General features: G+C 38.3%; 1 protein-coding gene across 3 annotated transcripts in view; it reads right to left on the reverse strand.

Annotated features, from left to right (window-relative positions):
- Positions 1–490: 490 nt before the first annotated feature.
- The window catches only part of GPSM2 (G protein signaling modulator 2), a 62,845-nt gene continuing 44,417 nt past the window's right edge, over positions 491–18,918 (reverse strand). For all 3 annotated transcript variants that reach the window (XM_033434399.2, XM_033434387.2, XM_033434403.2), the window contains 5 exons: positions 17,522–17,592; positions 14,919–15,095; positions 12,468–12,627; positions 11,358–11,575; positions 491–1,351 (listed from right to left, as the gene is read on the reverse strand). In XM_033434399.2, coding sequence (XP_033290290.1) covers positions 1,124–1,351; positions 11,358–11,575; positions 12,468–12,627; positions 14,919–15,095; positions 17,522–17,592 — 854 coding nt within the window. In that variant the 3' untranslated portion in view covers positions 491–1,123. The remainder of the gene's footprint in view (positions 1,352–11,357; positions 11,576–12,467; positions 12,628–14,918; positions 15,096–17,521; positions 17,593–18,918) is intronic.

Here is an 18,918-nt window from a genome sequence, read left to right on the forward strand (position 1 = left end):
GGCCCAGATCCCTAGATCCCATCCCAGCTGTGTAGAATCAGAAGCAACCAGAGGTGAATGAGTTGCCAACTTGTTCCAGGCGTGGGCATTTGTATTATGCAATTCAGCCTTAGTCCAGGCCCAGCTCTGTCCCATCCTTGTTGACTTGCTAAACTTATGTCATGTTGCATTATGTCTCCTTGTAAAACCACCTTCAGTTTCTGGGAGGAGGCTTAATGACAACTGAGGGCTTAACCTATGTCTTTCGTACTTAATTTTTGTGACCTACGTTCTTGACAGAGTCACATGAGGGTTTTGGATTTTCTGACATTAGGTCCTAAAAAGTTTTACAACAGTATTTTGCAACAGAACATACAATTTTAAACCATTTTATATACATAGACATACACACACACACACACACACAATGTACATATATACATATCTGTACTTACTTATATATGTAAATATATAAAAATTAGTTATTTAAAAAATTACACAGAGGCCAAAACATGCTAAATAAGTTTATTTTTAAGAGTTTCTTTTATAATGGTTTTGGCCTAAAATTATATTGAAAATAGAGATTTTCTTAGTGGAAAAAAATCTAGATTTTTTAATAGACTGTATAATTTTTTACACACTGGTCAAGTATATTATTTTTATGAAATAGCATAATTTCCCACTACATCGGTATAAAAAAGAGCCATTGTCAATTAAAAGTAAAAAAAAAAAAATCTACCTCAGCAAGAGGATTAAATCCTAGGCTAGATTCATTTACCTTCCTACTTTACAAATACTAGGTAAAGGAATCTAACAAGTTGCGGAAGAACATAATCCCAAGCAGTAATCACAAAAGTTGATTTTTCACTGCCCGTAAAAATCACCTGGAGGATTTTTAGAAAGAACAAAGGCCCAGATCCCTAGTTCCCACCTCTACCCTGAAACGAGTGTCCAGAGGAATGTTAATTAATACTATGCTATCAAAGGTTAAATATTTACATCAGGCTAAAAACATTTTAAGCTCAGTACAGTGCTGTAATTTCTCCTTTGAAGGAAAAAAGTAATAGATTGAATTTTCCTGCAGTGTTCTGAAAGGAAATAAGGTTGCTTTAAAAAAGATATTCATTGTATACTAGTGGTTTGCTTATTTTCTTCCTGAATTTTCAAGTTCCAACAGAGCATTATTCTGCAAAAGGTCCTTCGGTCCAAATTCAGTGTCTGTGTTTTGATCTCTTTGTAAAAGAACTCTCTGTTCATCCATTCTTTTTGCTTGAGACCGTAAAATAAGGCTAAAAAAGTCCTCATCTGGTACTGTTGGTCCCTTTGTGGCAGCAGGTGGTGGAGCACATCTTTGATCATCTAATCTGGATCCCTAAAAATTTACAAGAAAGAGATTAAAATACAAATACTGCAGGGAAGGAGAGCACCAAGGTATGTTATGTCTGTCATTCACAATAAGAAAATGTAGCTTTAAACATTTTCTGCCTCTTAGAAGTTTACTCAATCTTTAGACCTGAAACCTAGTAAGATCTTTTATTTGAAATGACTTATATAATCAGAGCATAACAAGTATTGTGTATAACAAATATGAAGCCATAGCTTCATGGCTTTGGTAAGATTAGTTAAGATGCAAGGTCACCTATGTCTAAGGTTATAATCTTACTGTAATAGGCATCACCAAATACAACGTACCAAATCCTTAGGAATATCATGTTAGGTACAGAAACCCTACATCACTACCTTATAAATACTGTCTTCGGCCAAGGGTCAGCAAACTATAACCCACTGCCCACTGTTTTTTTAAACAGTACTTTCGTTTCAATACCACGCTTGTTTGTTTATGAACTGTGTACGGCTGTTTGCCTGCTACAAGGGCAGAGCTGAGCAGTTGCAACAAAGGCCACAGGGCCCCAAAAAGCCTAAAATATTTTCTTTGGCCCTTTACAGAAAAAGTTTGCCTACCCTTGTCTTAGGCAATAAAATCTGTTAAGGAAATAAATAACCCAGAGTGAATTTTTCCTTCAAGTTCTGACTTACGATTCTTATTTTAGAAGTACGTTAGAAATGTTTTTGATCAAATGAAAGCACTTAAAAGTCTACAGGACAGTGTCTGGTATTGTAACTCAAGAATACAAGTAGGAATGTGATGGCTGACATCGGAGTGCCCCGTGTTGCTAGGCGCTGTGTACTAACACGCCTGAGCGTTTAACCCCACCGCCCAGTGAGGGTGCCGTGGCTGCCCGGATTCCTAGTCAGCGCCATCCCACCCTCCACACACACCTGGTTCACTCTTCATCATCTCTCCCATCACGATTCGTGGTCATTTCACTTTCCTCTAAGTTTACCCAACACTCAGGCGCTTCAGTTCCTAGACCTCCCCTCCTCTGGTGTTTCATCCTTGCCCTCTGCCTTATCCAATAGCTCCCATGGTCACAGGCCAGACACAGTCATTCTCAATAACTGCACCGTCTTTGAAATCATGATTTTAAAATATCTCATGTTGACCACGGACTCCTATTTTTCTAGATCAAGCTCCCCAGTACTACCCCCCAGTAAATCATTTTTTAAAAAACTGAGGTAAAATAAATATAAAATTTACCATTTTTTTTTTTTTTTTGCGGTATGCGGGCCTCTCACTGTTGTGGTCTCTCCCGTTGCGGAGCACAGGCTCTGGACGCACAGGCTCAGCGGCCACGGCTCACGGGCCCAGCCGCTCCGCGGCATGTGGGATCTTCCCAGACCGGGGCACGAACCCGTCTCCCCTGCATCGGCAGGCGGACTCTCAACCACTGCGCCACCAGGGAAGCCCCAAAATTTACCATTTTAACCATTTTTAAGTGTACAGTTCAGGATCAGGTACATTCATATTTTTGTGCAATCATCACCACCATCCATCTCCAGAACTTTTTTCATCTTGCAAGACAAACTCTAAACCTATTAAACAACAACTCCCCATTCTCCCCTCTCTCCAGCCTCTGCAACCACCGTTCTACCTTGTCACTGTTAATTGGACCACTCTAACTAGCTCACATGAGTGGCATCAGAGTATTTGTCCTCTTGTGACTGCATGTTTCTCAGCATCCATGTTGCAGCATGTTGTTAAGGCTGAAAATATTCTACTGTGTATGTACACCACATTTTGTTTATGCATTCATCTGCTGATGGACACTTGGGTTGCTTCCACCTTTTTGGCTGTTGTGAATAATGCTGCTATGAATATGGGTGTACAAATATCTGTTCATGTCCCTGCTTTCAGTCATACCTAGAAGTGGGACTGTGTATGATAATTCTGTTTTTAACTTTTTGAGGAACTGCCGTACCATTTTCCATAGCAGCTGCACCATTTTATATTCCCACCTGAAGTACACAAGGGTTCCAATTTCTCCATATCTACACCAGCATTTGCTATTTTCTGCATTTTTTGGCTTGTTTTGATAGCCATCTTAATGGGCATGAGGTGGTATCTCACTGTGGGTTGTTTTTTTTTTTTCGGTTGCACCAGGTCTTAGTTGTGGCATGTGAACTCTTAGTTGCGTCATGCATGGGGAATCTAGTTCCCTGACCAGGGATCGAACCGGGCCCCCTGCATTGGGAGCATGGAGTCTTATCCACTGTGACACCAGGGAAGTCCCTCATTGTGGTTTTGAGCTACATTTCTCTAATGATTTGTGACGTCAAGCATCATTTCCTATAATTACTGGCCATTTGTATATCTTCTTTGGAGAAATATCTATTTGGGTTCTTTGCCCACTTTTGAATCAGGTTTTTGTTGTTGAGCTTTTGGAGTTCTCTATATTCTAGATTAATCTTTATGTTATATGATTTGCACATATTTTCTGTGGGTTGCCTTTTTGCTTTGTTGATGGTGTCCTTTGATCCATAAAAGTTTTAAGTTTTCATGAAGTCCAATATGTCTTTTTTTTCTTTTGTTGCCTGTGCCTTTGGTGTTGTAACCCAGAAACCATAGCCAAATCCAAAGTCATGAAGCTTTCCCCTTACGTTTTCTTCTAAGAGCTTTATAGTTTTTTAGCACTTATATTTAGGTCTTTGATCCACTTTGAGTTAATTTTTGTATATGGTATTAGGTAAAGGTCCAACTTAATTCTTTTGTATGTGGATATCCTGTTTTCCCAGCATCAACTGTTGATAAGACTTCCTTCCATACTGAATGGTCTTGTCACCCTTGTTGAAAACTGTTTGACAGTATATAAGAGTGTTTATTTCTGGGCTATTCAATTCCATTGGGCCTCATTATGCTGGTATCACACTGTTTTGATTACTGTAGCTTTGTGATAAATTCTGAAACCAGGAAGTGTGAGTCCTCCAACTTTGTTCTTCTTGTTCAAGATTGTTTTGGCTATTTGGGTTTCCTTGAGATTCCATATGAATTTTAGGATGGATTTTTAAATTTTTGTAAAAAAGCATCACTGAAATTTTTGATAGGGATTGCATTAAATATGTAGATCACACTCTGGGTGGTACTGACTTAAAAAAATTTTTTTTCACTTTATTAAGTAATTGTCAGACCAGTACACTGGTCTGACCATTCTGTCACACTACCCCACAAATGAGGAGCGATGGGATTATGTCAGGTGTCAAAACAGTATTGACTTTTTAACAATCTTAAGTCTTCCAGTGGGAGAGACTTACGTCATATTTAATTTCTTTCAGAAATATTTTGTAGTTTTCACTGTACAAGTCTTTCACCTTCTTGGTTAATTCCTAAGTATTTTATTCTCTTTGATGCTATTGTAAGTGGAATTGTTTTCTTAATTTCCTTTTTGGACTGTTCATTATTAGTGTATAGAAACGCAACTGATTTTGGATGTTGATCTTGTAACTTTCCTTCTTAGTTCTAATAGTTTTTTGGTGAAATCTTTAGGATTTTCTACATATAAGACTCTGTCATCTCCAAACAGATCATTTTACTTCTTTTCCAATTTGGCTGCCTTCTGTTTCTTTTCCTTGCCTAACTGGCTAGAACTTCCAGTACTATGTTGAATATAAGTGGCAAAGTGGGCATCCATGTCTTGTTCCTGATCTTAAAAGCTTTCAGTCTTTTACCACTGAGCATGATGATAGCTGTGTGTGTGGTTCATAAATGATTTTTATTATGTCATTGTAGTTTCCTACTATTCTTAGTTTTTTTTATCATGAAGATGTGTTGAATTTTGTCAAGTGACTTTTCTGCATCAACTGAGATGACTGTGTTTTTTTCCTTCATTCTATTAATGTGGTATATTACATTGATTGATTTCCATATGTTGAACCATCTTTGCATTCCAGGAATAAATCCCATCAGGTTATGGCATATAATCCTTTTAATATGCCACTGGCTTCTGGTTGCTAGTATTTTGTTGCTAATTTTTGCATCTATATTCAAAAAGGATATTGGTCTGTAGTTTTCTTATAAAGTCTTAACTGGCTTTGGTATCAGGGCAATATTTGCCTCATAGAATGACTTAGGAATGGGAAATGTTCCCTTTTTTACAATTTTTGGAATTGGTGTTCTTTAAATATTTGGTAGAATTCACCCATTAAGCCATCAAGTCCAGGGCTTTTCTTTTGTCAGGAGGTTTTTAATTACTAATACAATCTCCTTATGAATTATGGATCTATTTTCTATTTCTTCATGGTTCAGTCTTGGTTTTGTGTTTCTAGTTATTTGCCCATTTCATCTAGATTATCCAGCTGTTGGCATACAGTCATTCATAACATTCTCCTATAATTCTTTTTATTTCTGTAGAATCAGTAGTAATGTCCCTGCTTTCATTTCTAATTTTAGTAATTTGAACCTTCTCTTTTTCTTAATACAGCTAAAAGTTTGTCAATTTTGTTAATCTTTTCAAAGAACCAACTTTTGATTTTGTTGATTTTTCTCTATTTTTTCATGTTCTCTCTGCCTCTGCTCTAATCTTTATTATTCCTTCCTTCTGCTAGTTTTAAGTTTAGTTTATTGTTCTTTTTCTAGTTCCTTAAGTTGTAAAGTTAGGCTGTTGATCTGAGATCTTTTTTTTTTTTTTTTTTTTTTTTTGCTGTACGCGGGCCTCTCACTGTTGTGGCCTCTCCCACTGCGGAGCACAGGCTCCGGATGCGCAGGCTCAACGGCCATGGCTCACGGGCCCAGCCGCTCCACGGCATGTGGGATCTTCCTGGACCGGGGCACAAACCCGTGTCCCCTGCATCAGCAGGTGGACTCCCAACCACTGCGCCACCAGGGAAGCCCGATCTTTCTTTTTTAATGTAAGCATTTACAGCTATAAATTTTCCTGAGCACTGCCTTCACTGCATCCCATAAGTTTTGGTAAATTGTGTTTTCATTTTCATTAGTCTCTAGGTTTTTTGTGTTTTTTTAAAATATTTATTTAGGCTGCACTGTGTCTTAGTTGCGGCACACAGGATCTTCCTTGTGGCACGCGGGATCTTTAGTTGTATCATGTGGACACTTGGTTGTGTGCTGGTGGGCTCTTAGTTGTGGCATGTGGACTTCTTAGTTGCATCACGTGGACACTTAGTTGTGGCACATGGGCTTCTTTAGTTGCAGCATGCATGGGGGGATCTAGTTCCCTGATCAGAGATCAAACCCAGGCCCCCTGCATTGGGAGTGTGGAGTTTTACCCACTGGATCACTAGGGAAGTCCCTAGGTATTTTCTAATTTCCCTTTTAATTTCTTCTTTGACCCACTGGTTTAACTTCTACAAATTTGTGAATTTTGCAATTTTTCCTTCTGTTGCTTCTAACTTCATCCTATTTTGGTTGGAGAAGATACTTTGTATAGTATCTTAAGATATCTGTTGAGACTTAATTTGTGGCATAACGTATGGTCTGTCCTGGAGAGTGTCCCACATACATGTAAGAATGTGTACTCTGTTCTGTTGTGTATTATTCTAATCTGTTAGATGTAGTTGGTTTATCGTGTTGTTGTCCTCTGTTTTTTCTTATCTTCTGCTTGGTTGTCCTACCCAGTAATGAGAGTGGGGATTGAAGTCTTTAACTATTATTGTAAAAACTCCATTTCTCCCTTCAGTTCTGTCAATTTTTGCTTTATAGATGTTGATGGTGTGTTATTAGGTAAGTAACTTCAGCATTTCTTGAATCCACTGAGACCACTGCCACTTTTCACTTTCACACCTTTCCTTACGTCCCTTCTTAGACACAGTCCAGGTTCCAAAATCTGTTACTAAAAGCACTTCCTGACATTGCTCTCCCTCTCTATCCTATTCTCCTAGCAATACAAAGCTTGATTAAATCTCTCTCTCTGCCTCCTTAAGCAGCTGGTTATGACTGGAGAAAATATACAACTACACTGACCAGCCTTAGTTCCATGACTGTGAACCTCAGCACAGCTCAGCAACCCTGTTTTCCCTGGCCAGTATGCTTTTAGTTTCTCCAAGTCAACTATACTCCACTTCCTTTTGTTTTCATAATTACCATGCTCCAACCTCAATCTCTGCTAAATGGCTCTATTTTTCTTTCATTCATTCATTCATTCAGTTTATTCTTTTGGCTGCGTCAGGTCTTAGTTGCAGCACGCAGGATCTTTTGTTGCAGTGTGCAGGCTTCTCTCTAGTTGTGGCAGCACGTGGGCGCTGTAGTTGCACATGGGCTCTCTAGTTCTGGCATGTGGGCTTAGTTGCCCCTTGGCACGTGGGGTCTTTGTTCCCCAACCAGGGATCGAACCTGCATCCCCTGCATTGGAAGGCAGATTCTTAACCACTGGACCACCAAGCAAGTCCCTCTATTTCTTTTTTTTTTTTTTTAAATTAAGTATAGTTAATTTACAATGTTGTGTTAGTTTCTGGTGTACAGCAGAGTGATTCAGTTATACATATTTTCTTTTTCATATTTTTTTCCCTTATGGTTTATTACAATATATTGAATACAGTTCACTGTGCTATACAGTAGAACCTTGTTGGTTATCTATTTTATATATAGTAGTGTGTATATGTTAATTCCAAATTCCTAATTTATCCCTCCCCCTGTCCCCTTTCCCCCCCTGTCCCCTTTCCCCCCCCTTGGTAACCATAAGTTTGTTCTCTATGTCTGTGAGTCTGTTTCTGTTTCATAGATAAGTTCATTTGTATCACGTTTTAGATTCCACATATAAGTGATATCATATGGTATTTGTCTTTCTCTAACTTACTTCACTTAGTATGATAATCTCTAGGTCCATCCATGTTGCTTCAAACGGCATTATTTCATTCTTTTTTTATGGCTGAGTAGGTATTCCATTGTATTTATGTACCACATCTTCTTTATCCATTCATCTGTCAATGGACATTTAGGTTGTTTCCATGTCTTGGCTGTTGTAAATGGTGCTGCTATGAACGTAGGGGTGCATGTATCTTTTCAAATAAGAGTTTTCTCCAGATATATGCCCAGGAGTGGAATTGCAGGATAATAGGGTAACTCTATTTTTAGTTCTTTTGTTTGTTTTAATTGAAGTATAATTGGTTTACAGTGTTGTGCCTCTTTGCCCATTTTTGAATTTGGATTGTCTTTTTTTTTTTTTTGGCTGTGCCAGGTCTTCGTTGCTGCATCGGGCTTTCTCTAGTTGTGGCAAGCGGGGGCTAACTCTTCGTTGTGGTATGTGGGCTTCTCATTGTGGTGGCTTCTCTTGTTGAGGACCATGGGTTCTAGGTGCGCAGGCTTCAGTAGTTGCAGCACGCAGGCTCTAGTAGCTGTGCTACTAGTTGCAGCACGTGGGCTTCAGTAGCTTTGGCGCGTGGGCTCATGGGCTCTAGAGCACAGGCTCAGTAGTTGTGGCACACGGGCTTAGATGCTCTGCGGCATGTGGGGTCTTCCCGGACCAGGGATCGAACCCGTGTCCCCTGCATTGACAGGCAGATTCTTAACCACTGTGCCACCAGGGAAGTCCAAGTTTTAGTTTTTTAAGGAACCTCCATACTGTTCTCCATAGTGGCTTTACCAATTTACATTCCTACCAACAGCATAGGAGGGTTCCCTTTTCTCCACACCCTCTCTAGTTGTTATTTGTAGACTCTTTCTTTGATGATGGGATTCTGACCTGTGTGAGGCAATACCTCACTGTAGTTTTGATTTGCATTTCTCTCATAATTAGCCATGTTGAGTATCTTTTCTTGTGCCTCTTGGCCTCTGTATGTCTTCTTTGGAGAAATGTCTGTTTAGGTCTTCTGCCTTAAATAGCTCTACTTCTTACTTTGCTAAGAAAATAAAAGCAACCAGAGATGATTCCTACTTGCTTCTACCTCCAAGTCTGTACACATATACTCTGTTTTCCTTCTCACCTATGCAAAAACTGTTCTTTATCCTATACTCTTCTGCATCACTGGTTCCCCTCTCTATGTGATCATTCCATCAGCAGACATGCTGTATATTAACTCTCAAAATAAGGAAAAACCCACCTATATCCTATAACCCCCTCCAACTTATGATTCATTTCTTTGCCTTCCTTTTTTTCTGTGTACTATCTCCCCTTTTACATTTCCCATTTTCTCAACCCACTCAGTCCTTTGCCCCCTCATGCCACTAAAACAGTATCTTTCACAATTATAAATGTTGCCATATCTAGTAGGCTCAGCCATCATCTTACTTAGCTTCTTAGCAGCATCTGACACAGATGAACATTCCTTAAACACTTTCTTCACTTGGCTTCTACCACACTCTCCAAGTTTTCTTCCAAATCTCTGGCTGATTTCCTGCTTCAGTGGTTCATCTTCCTTTATCCAATTAGTGGTTTTCCAGTGCCCAGGGCTTAGTCTTCCTATTTCCTTATCTATTCTTTATGTAATCTCTTTCCCAGGGCTTTAATACCAGCTATATGCTGATGACTCCTAGAGTTACTTCTATCTGGGGCTCCAGGTTTTTATTTTAATAATGCCTATTCCACTTGAATGTCTAATTAGGTTTCCCACATTTACATATCTAAAGTAAAACTCTTGCTTTTCTCCCCCCCCCCCCCCAATACCTGTCTCTCCTCTGGTCTTCTCCATTTCAGTAAATGGCACCATCCGTTTACTCAGTTATTCAAGCCAAGAAGGTAGGAATCATCCTTGATTCTCTTTCTCATACCCTCCATCCAGTTTATTAACAGGTCTTGCCAACCAACCATAATTTCAAGTTATATCCCTATTCTGACCACTTATCATCACTGCTCCCACCATGCTAGTCCAAGTCACCAATATTTTTTGCCTTATTACCACATTAGTTTCCTAGCTGGTTTTCCTACTAACAAACACCCTTTGCCACTACATTCTTTCAGTGATGGTCAGGATGATCTCCCAGAACCATCCAATGTCTTCCTATCACATCTGGAACACAAGACCTCATCATGGCCTACAAGAGCCTATATGATCTAGGCACTGATCACTTCTCCATCCTCATCCTGTAGCACTTTCCTCTACCCTTTACTCACTCTACACCAGTCACACTACACTGGCCACCTTGCCATTCCTTGAACCTGCTAAGCTTCTATATCCAAGAGGGGACTTGCTGTCTCTGCATGGAATGCTCTTCCGGTAAATATGCACATGGCTGACTGCTTTACCTCATTCAGGTCTGTGTTCAAGTGTCAACCCAGAAAGGTCTTGCCTAACCACCACGTCTAAAACAGACACTCCATCAACCACCACCACCACCACCCCTGGTTACCCATTACCTCTTTATCTTGCTTTAATTTTCTTTATAGCAAGTATCAGTACCTGACATATACTACCTATCTATGTATCTGTACACACACACTCTTAATGTCTCTCCCGCTAAAATGTAGGATCCTTTAAAAAGTATCCCCAATATCTAGAATAGTGCCCAGAACATAAAAGGTGTTCAGTAATATTTTGATTGAATGAATGAGAGATCATCATTTCATCTCTTTATGAATGAGAAAACTGAGACATAGAACACAGAACTAGGGTTAGGCACAGGAAATGTCTCTTTTTAGTGAAAATAAGCATTATTTTTCTCATGGTCCTGTCCAAGCCATTTGAGATATTTCTTAACCACTTTGGTTAATAATTATTAAAACAGCTAAAATATGAAAGCTATCTCAATATATACATTTCTCCCAAATGGTAAACTGTCTAGAAAGGGCCCCAGCTAGACTCTCTCCATATTAATCACTGGGTTGCTCCTGATGCATTCAGAAGAGGGGCTCTTCCTGTAGTCTCTACTACAGCTCAGAGGGAGTCATCGGCAACATCCCACCTCACCAGCCAAAAGGAACACAAAATATGAAGCGATCATAAGGGAGAAACAGTGTCTGATGGACCCCTGAATAATCAACTTATTGCCTTTCTAATACAAAATGAGCTTTTCCCAATTTAGAATCATAATACTGCCAAAGCTCTCAACAACATCTGAGCTATATACACGGAATGACAAAAATATGCAGACATACTTGACATTTTACAAGGATGTCAAAGAAGTCTTCATCAGCCTCTTTGTTGTCATTAGTCATCAGGTGGCCAAGTACTGACTGACTGTTGTTCTGTGTCAGACGAAGCCCGGGCAAATTACTGAAACTGGCTCTCTGATCATCCAAACGGCGGCTCTGTGAGCTGGCAAGAAGGTCTAAAAACTCATCTGTGTTGGGGGACACCATGGAAACAGATGGTGCTATGAAAAGAGGAAAAAAAATGAAAAAATAATAAAGTTATTTAAGCATATTTATTATATACATACAATTTCTTTCTGCCTTATTCACTCCCAACACCCTTTCTGCCCTCCTGCTTTAGCTCCGTCACTGAGAGTCACTGATAGGCTGGGGCCAGACTAGATGGGTGGGGAGGGAAGAATGAATCCCAGAGTACTTCAGATGGTCCGCTTGGAGGTAATTCGGACTTGACTATATTTCCCTTTATCTAATGTCACCCAATATGTAACTTTATAAGATATGGGGCTAGATTTCAGAAGGTAACTAAATTGTTTTTCTCACATACTTTCTCAGACCAGGATGAATGGACAGTATTTTTATCCCATGCCCTGGATAGGACATTCAGCTAACTAAACTTCGAGTTAAGTGCTGCTGGCAAGTCTTGGTCTATGGGGGAGGAAGTCTTTTGGTAACTGAAATAGAAAATTTTAAGTAACCTATTTTAGATCTTTCGAAGGCCCAGGCAAGCCTTAGCTTCTGCTATAGCCATAGGTTCCTCTTCAGTCTGTCTTGGCTTTTCTTTTTTAATCCACATATGAAGTATCTGCATTTTACATGTAATTATAAGGTATGTATAACTATAATTTTTTCCTCATTATTTTTATTTTTTTAAAGTTAGATTTTTTCCCCCACCCCCTAGGAAACTTGGGAGGCAGTATGATATAGTTAGTAGAAAGTGCACTGGACCAGAAATACAGATTAAACTTAGGGGAACTGAAACAAAACCTTGTTTGAAACTGTACAAATACCAGCGTTTCAGATGTACCTTGATTCAGGCTCCTTTACTGTACCTCCTAAATTCTCAGAAATAAATCACAAGAATATCAAATTGCAGGAGAAGCACAGATAACTTACTTTGTAGCATCATTCTGGGGGGAGTGGCAGAAGCTGCTGTTGAAGCTGATCCGGAGTTCTGTTCTTTTAAGCAGCACCTCTGATCATCCATCCGATTGCTCTGAAATCGGCTCAGTAGGTCAAAGAACCCTTCATCTCCAATAGTATCTGCACTGATTTTCTAAAATATTGAGAGGAAGTCTAAATATTTCAGCATTATCCTTAGATCATCAATGAAACAATATCATATATACCTCAAATGCAAATGGTAAACGAAGATTAAAAATAAAAAATTGACATTTTCTTTATACAAGATGCCAACCACTTGGTAATAAAAAGTTATTTCAATCCAACTAACAAAAAGCATTTCTAGTTACTTTTTAATCCTTGTATTCCTAAAGCTAAATACATGTACCTCAGACTTAGGGGAACTGCTACAGATACTGAATAAATTATGCAAATATCAGTGATATAGGCATGTACCCCAGGTTCAAAGTTCAGTTCTAAGATTCTACAACAGAATTTAAGTAAACTAGTCTTTCTAAGAACTGATTAAAGTAAGAAAGCATGTATATTTTCCTGGCATAGTGATTTTTAAGGTCTTTTATTGTATTTAAAGATTTGAAGATCCTGAAGAAATATAAACTTCAAATAAATGAATATTTGAGACAGAGGGGTACCAGTTATACTTTATTTGGAAATCTTCAAAACTAAAATAACTAATGTTTAATAAAAGTAATTATTTTAGTTTTCATAATGATAGTATTATAATAGAAGTACATATATACAAACTGTTATGAGCCTTGGGAGAAGGGTGTAACTAATTCTTAAGTGAAACAGCAGAAACTTATGTGATATTTGAGTGGGTTCCTGGAGAGTGAATAAGCATTTGCAGGGTAGAGATGTTTCACACAGATTAATGCGTAATTCCAAAGCTTTGTAGTGTTTAGGGGATAATGAACTGAAGGGTATGCAGGGGTGGTGAAAAGGGGAGGGGAAGAAGAGACCAACACAAGGACCTCTGTATGACATACTAACAAGTTAAAGACATCCTATGTGACATAAGAGAAGCACTGGTAATAGCCAGTTTTAAGCGGTTTTGTACAGAAACAGAACTGGCCCTTCCAATTGATTGCAAGGGTTAATAATGGAAGGAAAGGGGTCAGTTCAGGTGCCTATTCCAGAAATCTGGGTAAGAGATAAAGCAGTACATTAAGAACTAACACATAGTAACAGATTTTTTTTAAAGGTGGGGGGACGGTGGTCAGGGCAGATCTGAGTGATATAGGGATTAACTGGATGTGGTCAATGAAGGAGAGGGAGTCTAGAATGACACCGGCGTTCCTAGCTTGGGTGACAGCGTAGTATACATGGTATCCCTTTAATTGAAGTAAGGAAAACAGGAGGGCTTGAGACAGCACAATTTTTAACACGTCAAGCTTGAGGTTTGGGAATAAGTATGTACATAAGCCATAGTCAACTGTCTTAATCACTAACAAAAAGACTTTTCCCTAGGGGCAAAAAGCCTCTAATTAAAAATTCTGAATATCAAAAGACAGGCTCCAAAAATACAGACATTTTTGGTTGGGCTAAGTGGGCTTAGTTAAGACCTCAAACCTTGAACAAAGATATGCCTTCCAGATCTACAAAAATATTCTTGGACCATTTTTATATACCCCATAATATTTTTAATAATATAATAATAATAATTTCCTTTTGTTAGTCATACATGTGTAAGGAACATGTAAAAAACTGATAAAAACCAAGGCAAAGGACACTACAAGGGTGCAGATACAAAAAAAAAAAATGCTGACAACAGGACCAATAGAAATTTCTGTTAATAAATAAAAGGCTAACAATTTTTTCAAAGGTTCTCAACTGCTTGAAAAATGGACTTGATAATTTGAAGTATCTTCTTTGTAATTTATTTTGATCTTTTTATCAGACTGTAGGGTAGATAGAGATACCCCTGATACTTACCAGTAAACCCATGGTATTTTTCAATTTCTAAATATTTTTTTATGTTTAATAATCTGATTTCTATGCTCACTTTTAAACAAAATCGTTTTTAACTATCATTTTAACAACAGAAATAAACAGAAATTGATGCATGCAGACACTCTTCATTTTAAATTAGTATTTAAAACTCCTTGAACATCTGAATTTCATTTGTTCTGACTTCTAGACTGAGTGGAGGACATTTTCACTGGGAGACGCTCTGGTGAAATGAAGGTAGTATTTTTGCAAACAACAGTGACTTAAAACACAAAGAAATAATTACTGCCCAAAGTAGTGGAGCAACTTATCTATGAATGGAGTAATTATAGTTTCTAGCTTTGAAGAACACAGAAAAGATAGGAAAATACAGAAGACTTCTTTGAATAACAAAGATATTTTATACTGAATATCTAAAAATATATTACAAAAATCCAGTATGAATATAAAAAATTCAAAAACTTATTTTAAACATACCCTTTGAGAATTTGAAATTCGGTGATCGATGGAATTACTGGCATCTTGGAGAACTTTAGTGGAGGAATTACTTTTGTATTTTTTCCCCTTCAATCTGTTGACAAAGAGGAGCTTTGCAGAAGGTTTGGCAATAAGAGGTTTTTGTTTAGCAAGAATTTCACTGTTCCAGTTTTGAACCTACACAATTATAAATGGAAAGCACAACATGAAAAAAACCACCAAAGCTATATATAATCTGCCATTTAGTAATTGGGGGTGGGGAGGGGGGTGAGTGGCTTAGATCTCTTAATAAATTCCTTTTTGCCAGTATATCTCACTGTTTTCTTTTTTAATTAATTATCTTTGGCTGCATTGGGTCTTCGTTGCTATGTGCGGGTCTAGTTGTGGCGAGCAGGGGATATTCTTCGTTTTGGTGCGTGGGCTTCTCATTGCGGTAGCTTCTCTTTTTGTGGAGCATGGGCCCTAGGTACATGCTTCAGTAGTTGTGGCATGCGGGCTCAGCAGTTGTGGCTCATGGGCTCTAGAGCGCAGGCTCAGTAGTTGTGGCGCACGGGCTTAGTTGCTCTGTAGCATGTGGGATCTTCCCAGACCAGGGCTCAAACCCATGTCCCCTGCATTGGCAGGCAGATTCTTAACCACTGCGCCACCAGGGAAGTCCCTAACTCACTGTTTTCAACAGCTTGTACCGAATGTGTGTTACGGATTTCTCATTATCAAAATATTAAAGTGGAGGTTTTTAAAAACCTAAGAAAACAAAGTTTGCGAAAAGTCCATAAAAATAAAATTTAAATGGTCAGAGAAGAAGCCAAAGTTTTATTCTTGGTATGAGTTACTTAGAAATCTGCTACAACTGGAAATTTTGGATGTATGTAGAATTTATAACCCTAAAAAATAACATCTAAAACTTACACAGCAGTAGTAATCTTTTGTTGATAAAACTGTACTGAACTCTTTGACTTTATTATGACTTCCAAACAGGAAGTTAGGGACTTCCCTGTTGGTCCAGTGGTTAAGAATCCATCTTCCAATGCAGGGGATGTGGGTTTGATCCCTGGTCAGGGAGCTAAGATCCCACATGCCGCAGGGCAACTAAACCTGCACGCTGCAACTACTGAGCACACAGGCCACAACTAGAGAGCCCATGTGCCATAACGAGGAGCCCATATGCCTCAACTAAGACCCAAGGCAGCCAAAACTAAAACAAATAAATATTTATTATGAGGTAAAAAAAAAATCACAAAGAACTAATTCCACTTAAACATATTTTAAATTAGACATAAAGCTTTATCATCATTAGGCTCTTGGAAAATTACAGGGTTGAATCTGGTCAGCTTCTCATGGAATTTACTGTTGGTACCACTACAGATGCACCAAATTAATTTTGCTGCTTATTACTAGTTTCCTACCTACTAGAAAAACGAAGGAGATCTAAATTGACTTAAGTTTTTTGTGTTCTGGTTTTTTATTTTTTTAAATAATCTACAGATTTAAGGATTTGAGAACCACTCACCAATATAAGAGGTAAATATATGGGGGAAATCATAAAGCCCTTCAGAAGTTTTAAAAAAACTCTGTAACTGTTTGGAATAAAAAAATATTGGATATTAGTTCAAATCAGATGTTGGTCTTATGAAGACTACTTACACAAAAAATGTCAATATTAAAAAATAATATGCCTATTATAATAATAGAGCAGAAGAATATTTCATTACATGGAAAGATGTTGATATATTGCTATGTCTTATACAATAGTATCTATAATATGATATTCATATGAAAATGCAAGACGAATAAATACAAAAACATTAATTTTGGTTACTACTGGGAGGTGGGATTACCGATAATTTCAATTTCCTTGTTGGAAGTTTCCAAAGTTACTACAATAAACACATTTTATAAAAAGTGTTTCAAGAAATATACCATAAAGGTGTAAGAGCATACCTTAACAATGTAAAGTTAAGATAAATGGAGGTAGAAGAAAGCAGCCTAGATTTGTTCTTCAATAACCTTTTTCCAATTATAAAGTCCCTTCTCTGTTACTTAAAAAAAAAACCTAGAGAAGATGCATCTTGAACAGAGTTATTTCTTTGTTAGTTAAAAAAAATGCTTTTCAAAAATGCAGTTAAAAACACTAGCTTGATCATACATATCATTAATCTTGCCAATAATGTTGCTGTTATTTAGGTGAAAAAAGTTTCCTAATCCTTTTCTGATTTTCCTGTTCTTCTTTTAATTAAAAAAACAAAGTAATGCATGTACATGGTAAAATAGTAAAATATTCAAACAGTTCAAAATAGTATATAAAAGTGTTTCTCCTAACCCAGACAGCAATTCTTTCCCCACAGGCAATCGTTACAAGCAAGTATCTTATATATTATTCCAGAAACGTCTTATGCATCTACAAAGGATATATATGCATAAAACTTTTCTTAAACAGATGGCAGCACACAGTACACATTCTTTTTGCATTGTACTCGATTCGATTCTTTTCAAAGGAAAATGTTAAAGTGATACCCATATATGACAAGACTTATTTAAATTATTTAAATTAAAAGTTGCTAAAATATTTTGTTATAATAGTTCAAGAAATAAAAACTGCCAACCTTTTCTGGTGTTAACTTCATAAGTTCCATGTTTTCCATACTGTGTCGGCGTCCAAACTTGGGGCGTGCACCTTTGTAAAAAAAAGTTAATTTAAGTAAGCCAGGGAGCCCTTAAGACTGAAAATTCAGCATCACTGTGTTACTCAAATTTAAAGTCTGCTACAAAAACCCACATGGAAGGAGGAAACATGTATTCGTTCAAGAATAATAATTTTCCACACCAACTAAATTAAAATAAAATATACACTCCCTCTAAAACGTTTTGATGTAAGGAAGTTAACGTTTTGGTTGGAAACTAACTTTGGTTACTAAACTACCCCTTAATTTAGAAAAGGCATTTTTATAATAACTGGTTTTATATGATACACGGTCTCCTAAAAACAACCCAAACAAACTGTAGAGAGGTTTAAGTAAGTAGAAACATAAGGAAAACATAAGGCCTTCAAATTTGAGGTAAGAACCAAAATAACATCCCCAATACTATATTATTACTCTTCTGAGTTACCTGTTTCCATTTTAAGATCTCATTAGATGACAGATTTACTGCCAGTCAGGAAAAAAGTTAAATAAAAAGATCTTCAAAATATTTTTTCAAAAAGTAGTCATTAAATATGAAGAACTTTCATATCCATTCAATCTTTAATATTTTAAAAGGCATAATATAAGAAATACATGATACCTGATAGCCAGCTTCAGAAATAAACCACGGGGGAGGGTGAGGGGTGCCTTCAAGATGGCAGAGGAGTAAGACGTGGAGATCACCTTCCTCCCCACAAATACATCAGAAATACATTTACATGTGGAACAACTCCTACAGAACACCTACTTAATTTTAACAGAAGACCTAAGACTTCCCAAAAGGCAAGAAACATCCCCACGTACCTGGGTAGGGCAAAAGAAAAAAGGAAAAACAGAGACAAAAGAATAGGGATGGGACCTGCACCTCTGGGAGGGAGCTGTGAAGGAGGAAAAGTTTCCACACACTAGGAAGCCCCTTCACTGGCGGAGACAGGGGGTGGCGGGGGTGAAGCTTGGGAGCCACGGAGGAGAGTGCAGCAACAGGGGTGCGGAGGGCAAAGCAGAGATTCCTGCACAGAGGATCGGTGCCGACCAGCACTCACCAGCCCCAGAGGCTTCTCTGCTCACCTGCTGGGGCAGACGGGGCTGGGAGCTGAGGCTTGGGCTTTGGAGGTCAGATCCCGGGAGAGGACTGGGGATGGCTGCGTGAACACACCCTGAAGGGGGCTAGTGCACCACAGCTAGCCAGGAGGGAGTCCGGGAAAAAGCCTGGACCTGCCTAAGAGTCAAGAGACCACTGTTTCGGGGTGTGCAAGGAGAAGGGATTCAGAGCATTGCCTAAACAAGCTCCAGAGATTGGCGCCAGCCGCGGCTAACAG

Source organism: Orcinus orca, chromosome 1 (genome assembly GCF_937001465.1).
Source record: "Orcinus orca chromosome 1, mOrcOrc1.1, whole genome shotgun sequence".
NCBI classification, from domain to species: Eukaryota; Metazoa; Chordata; class Mammalia; order Artiodactyla; family Delphinidae; genus Orcinus; species Orcinus orca.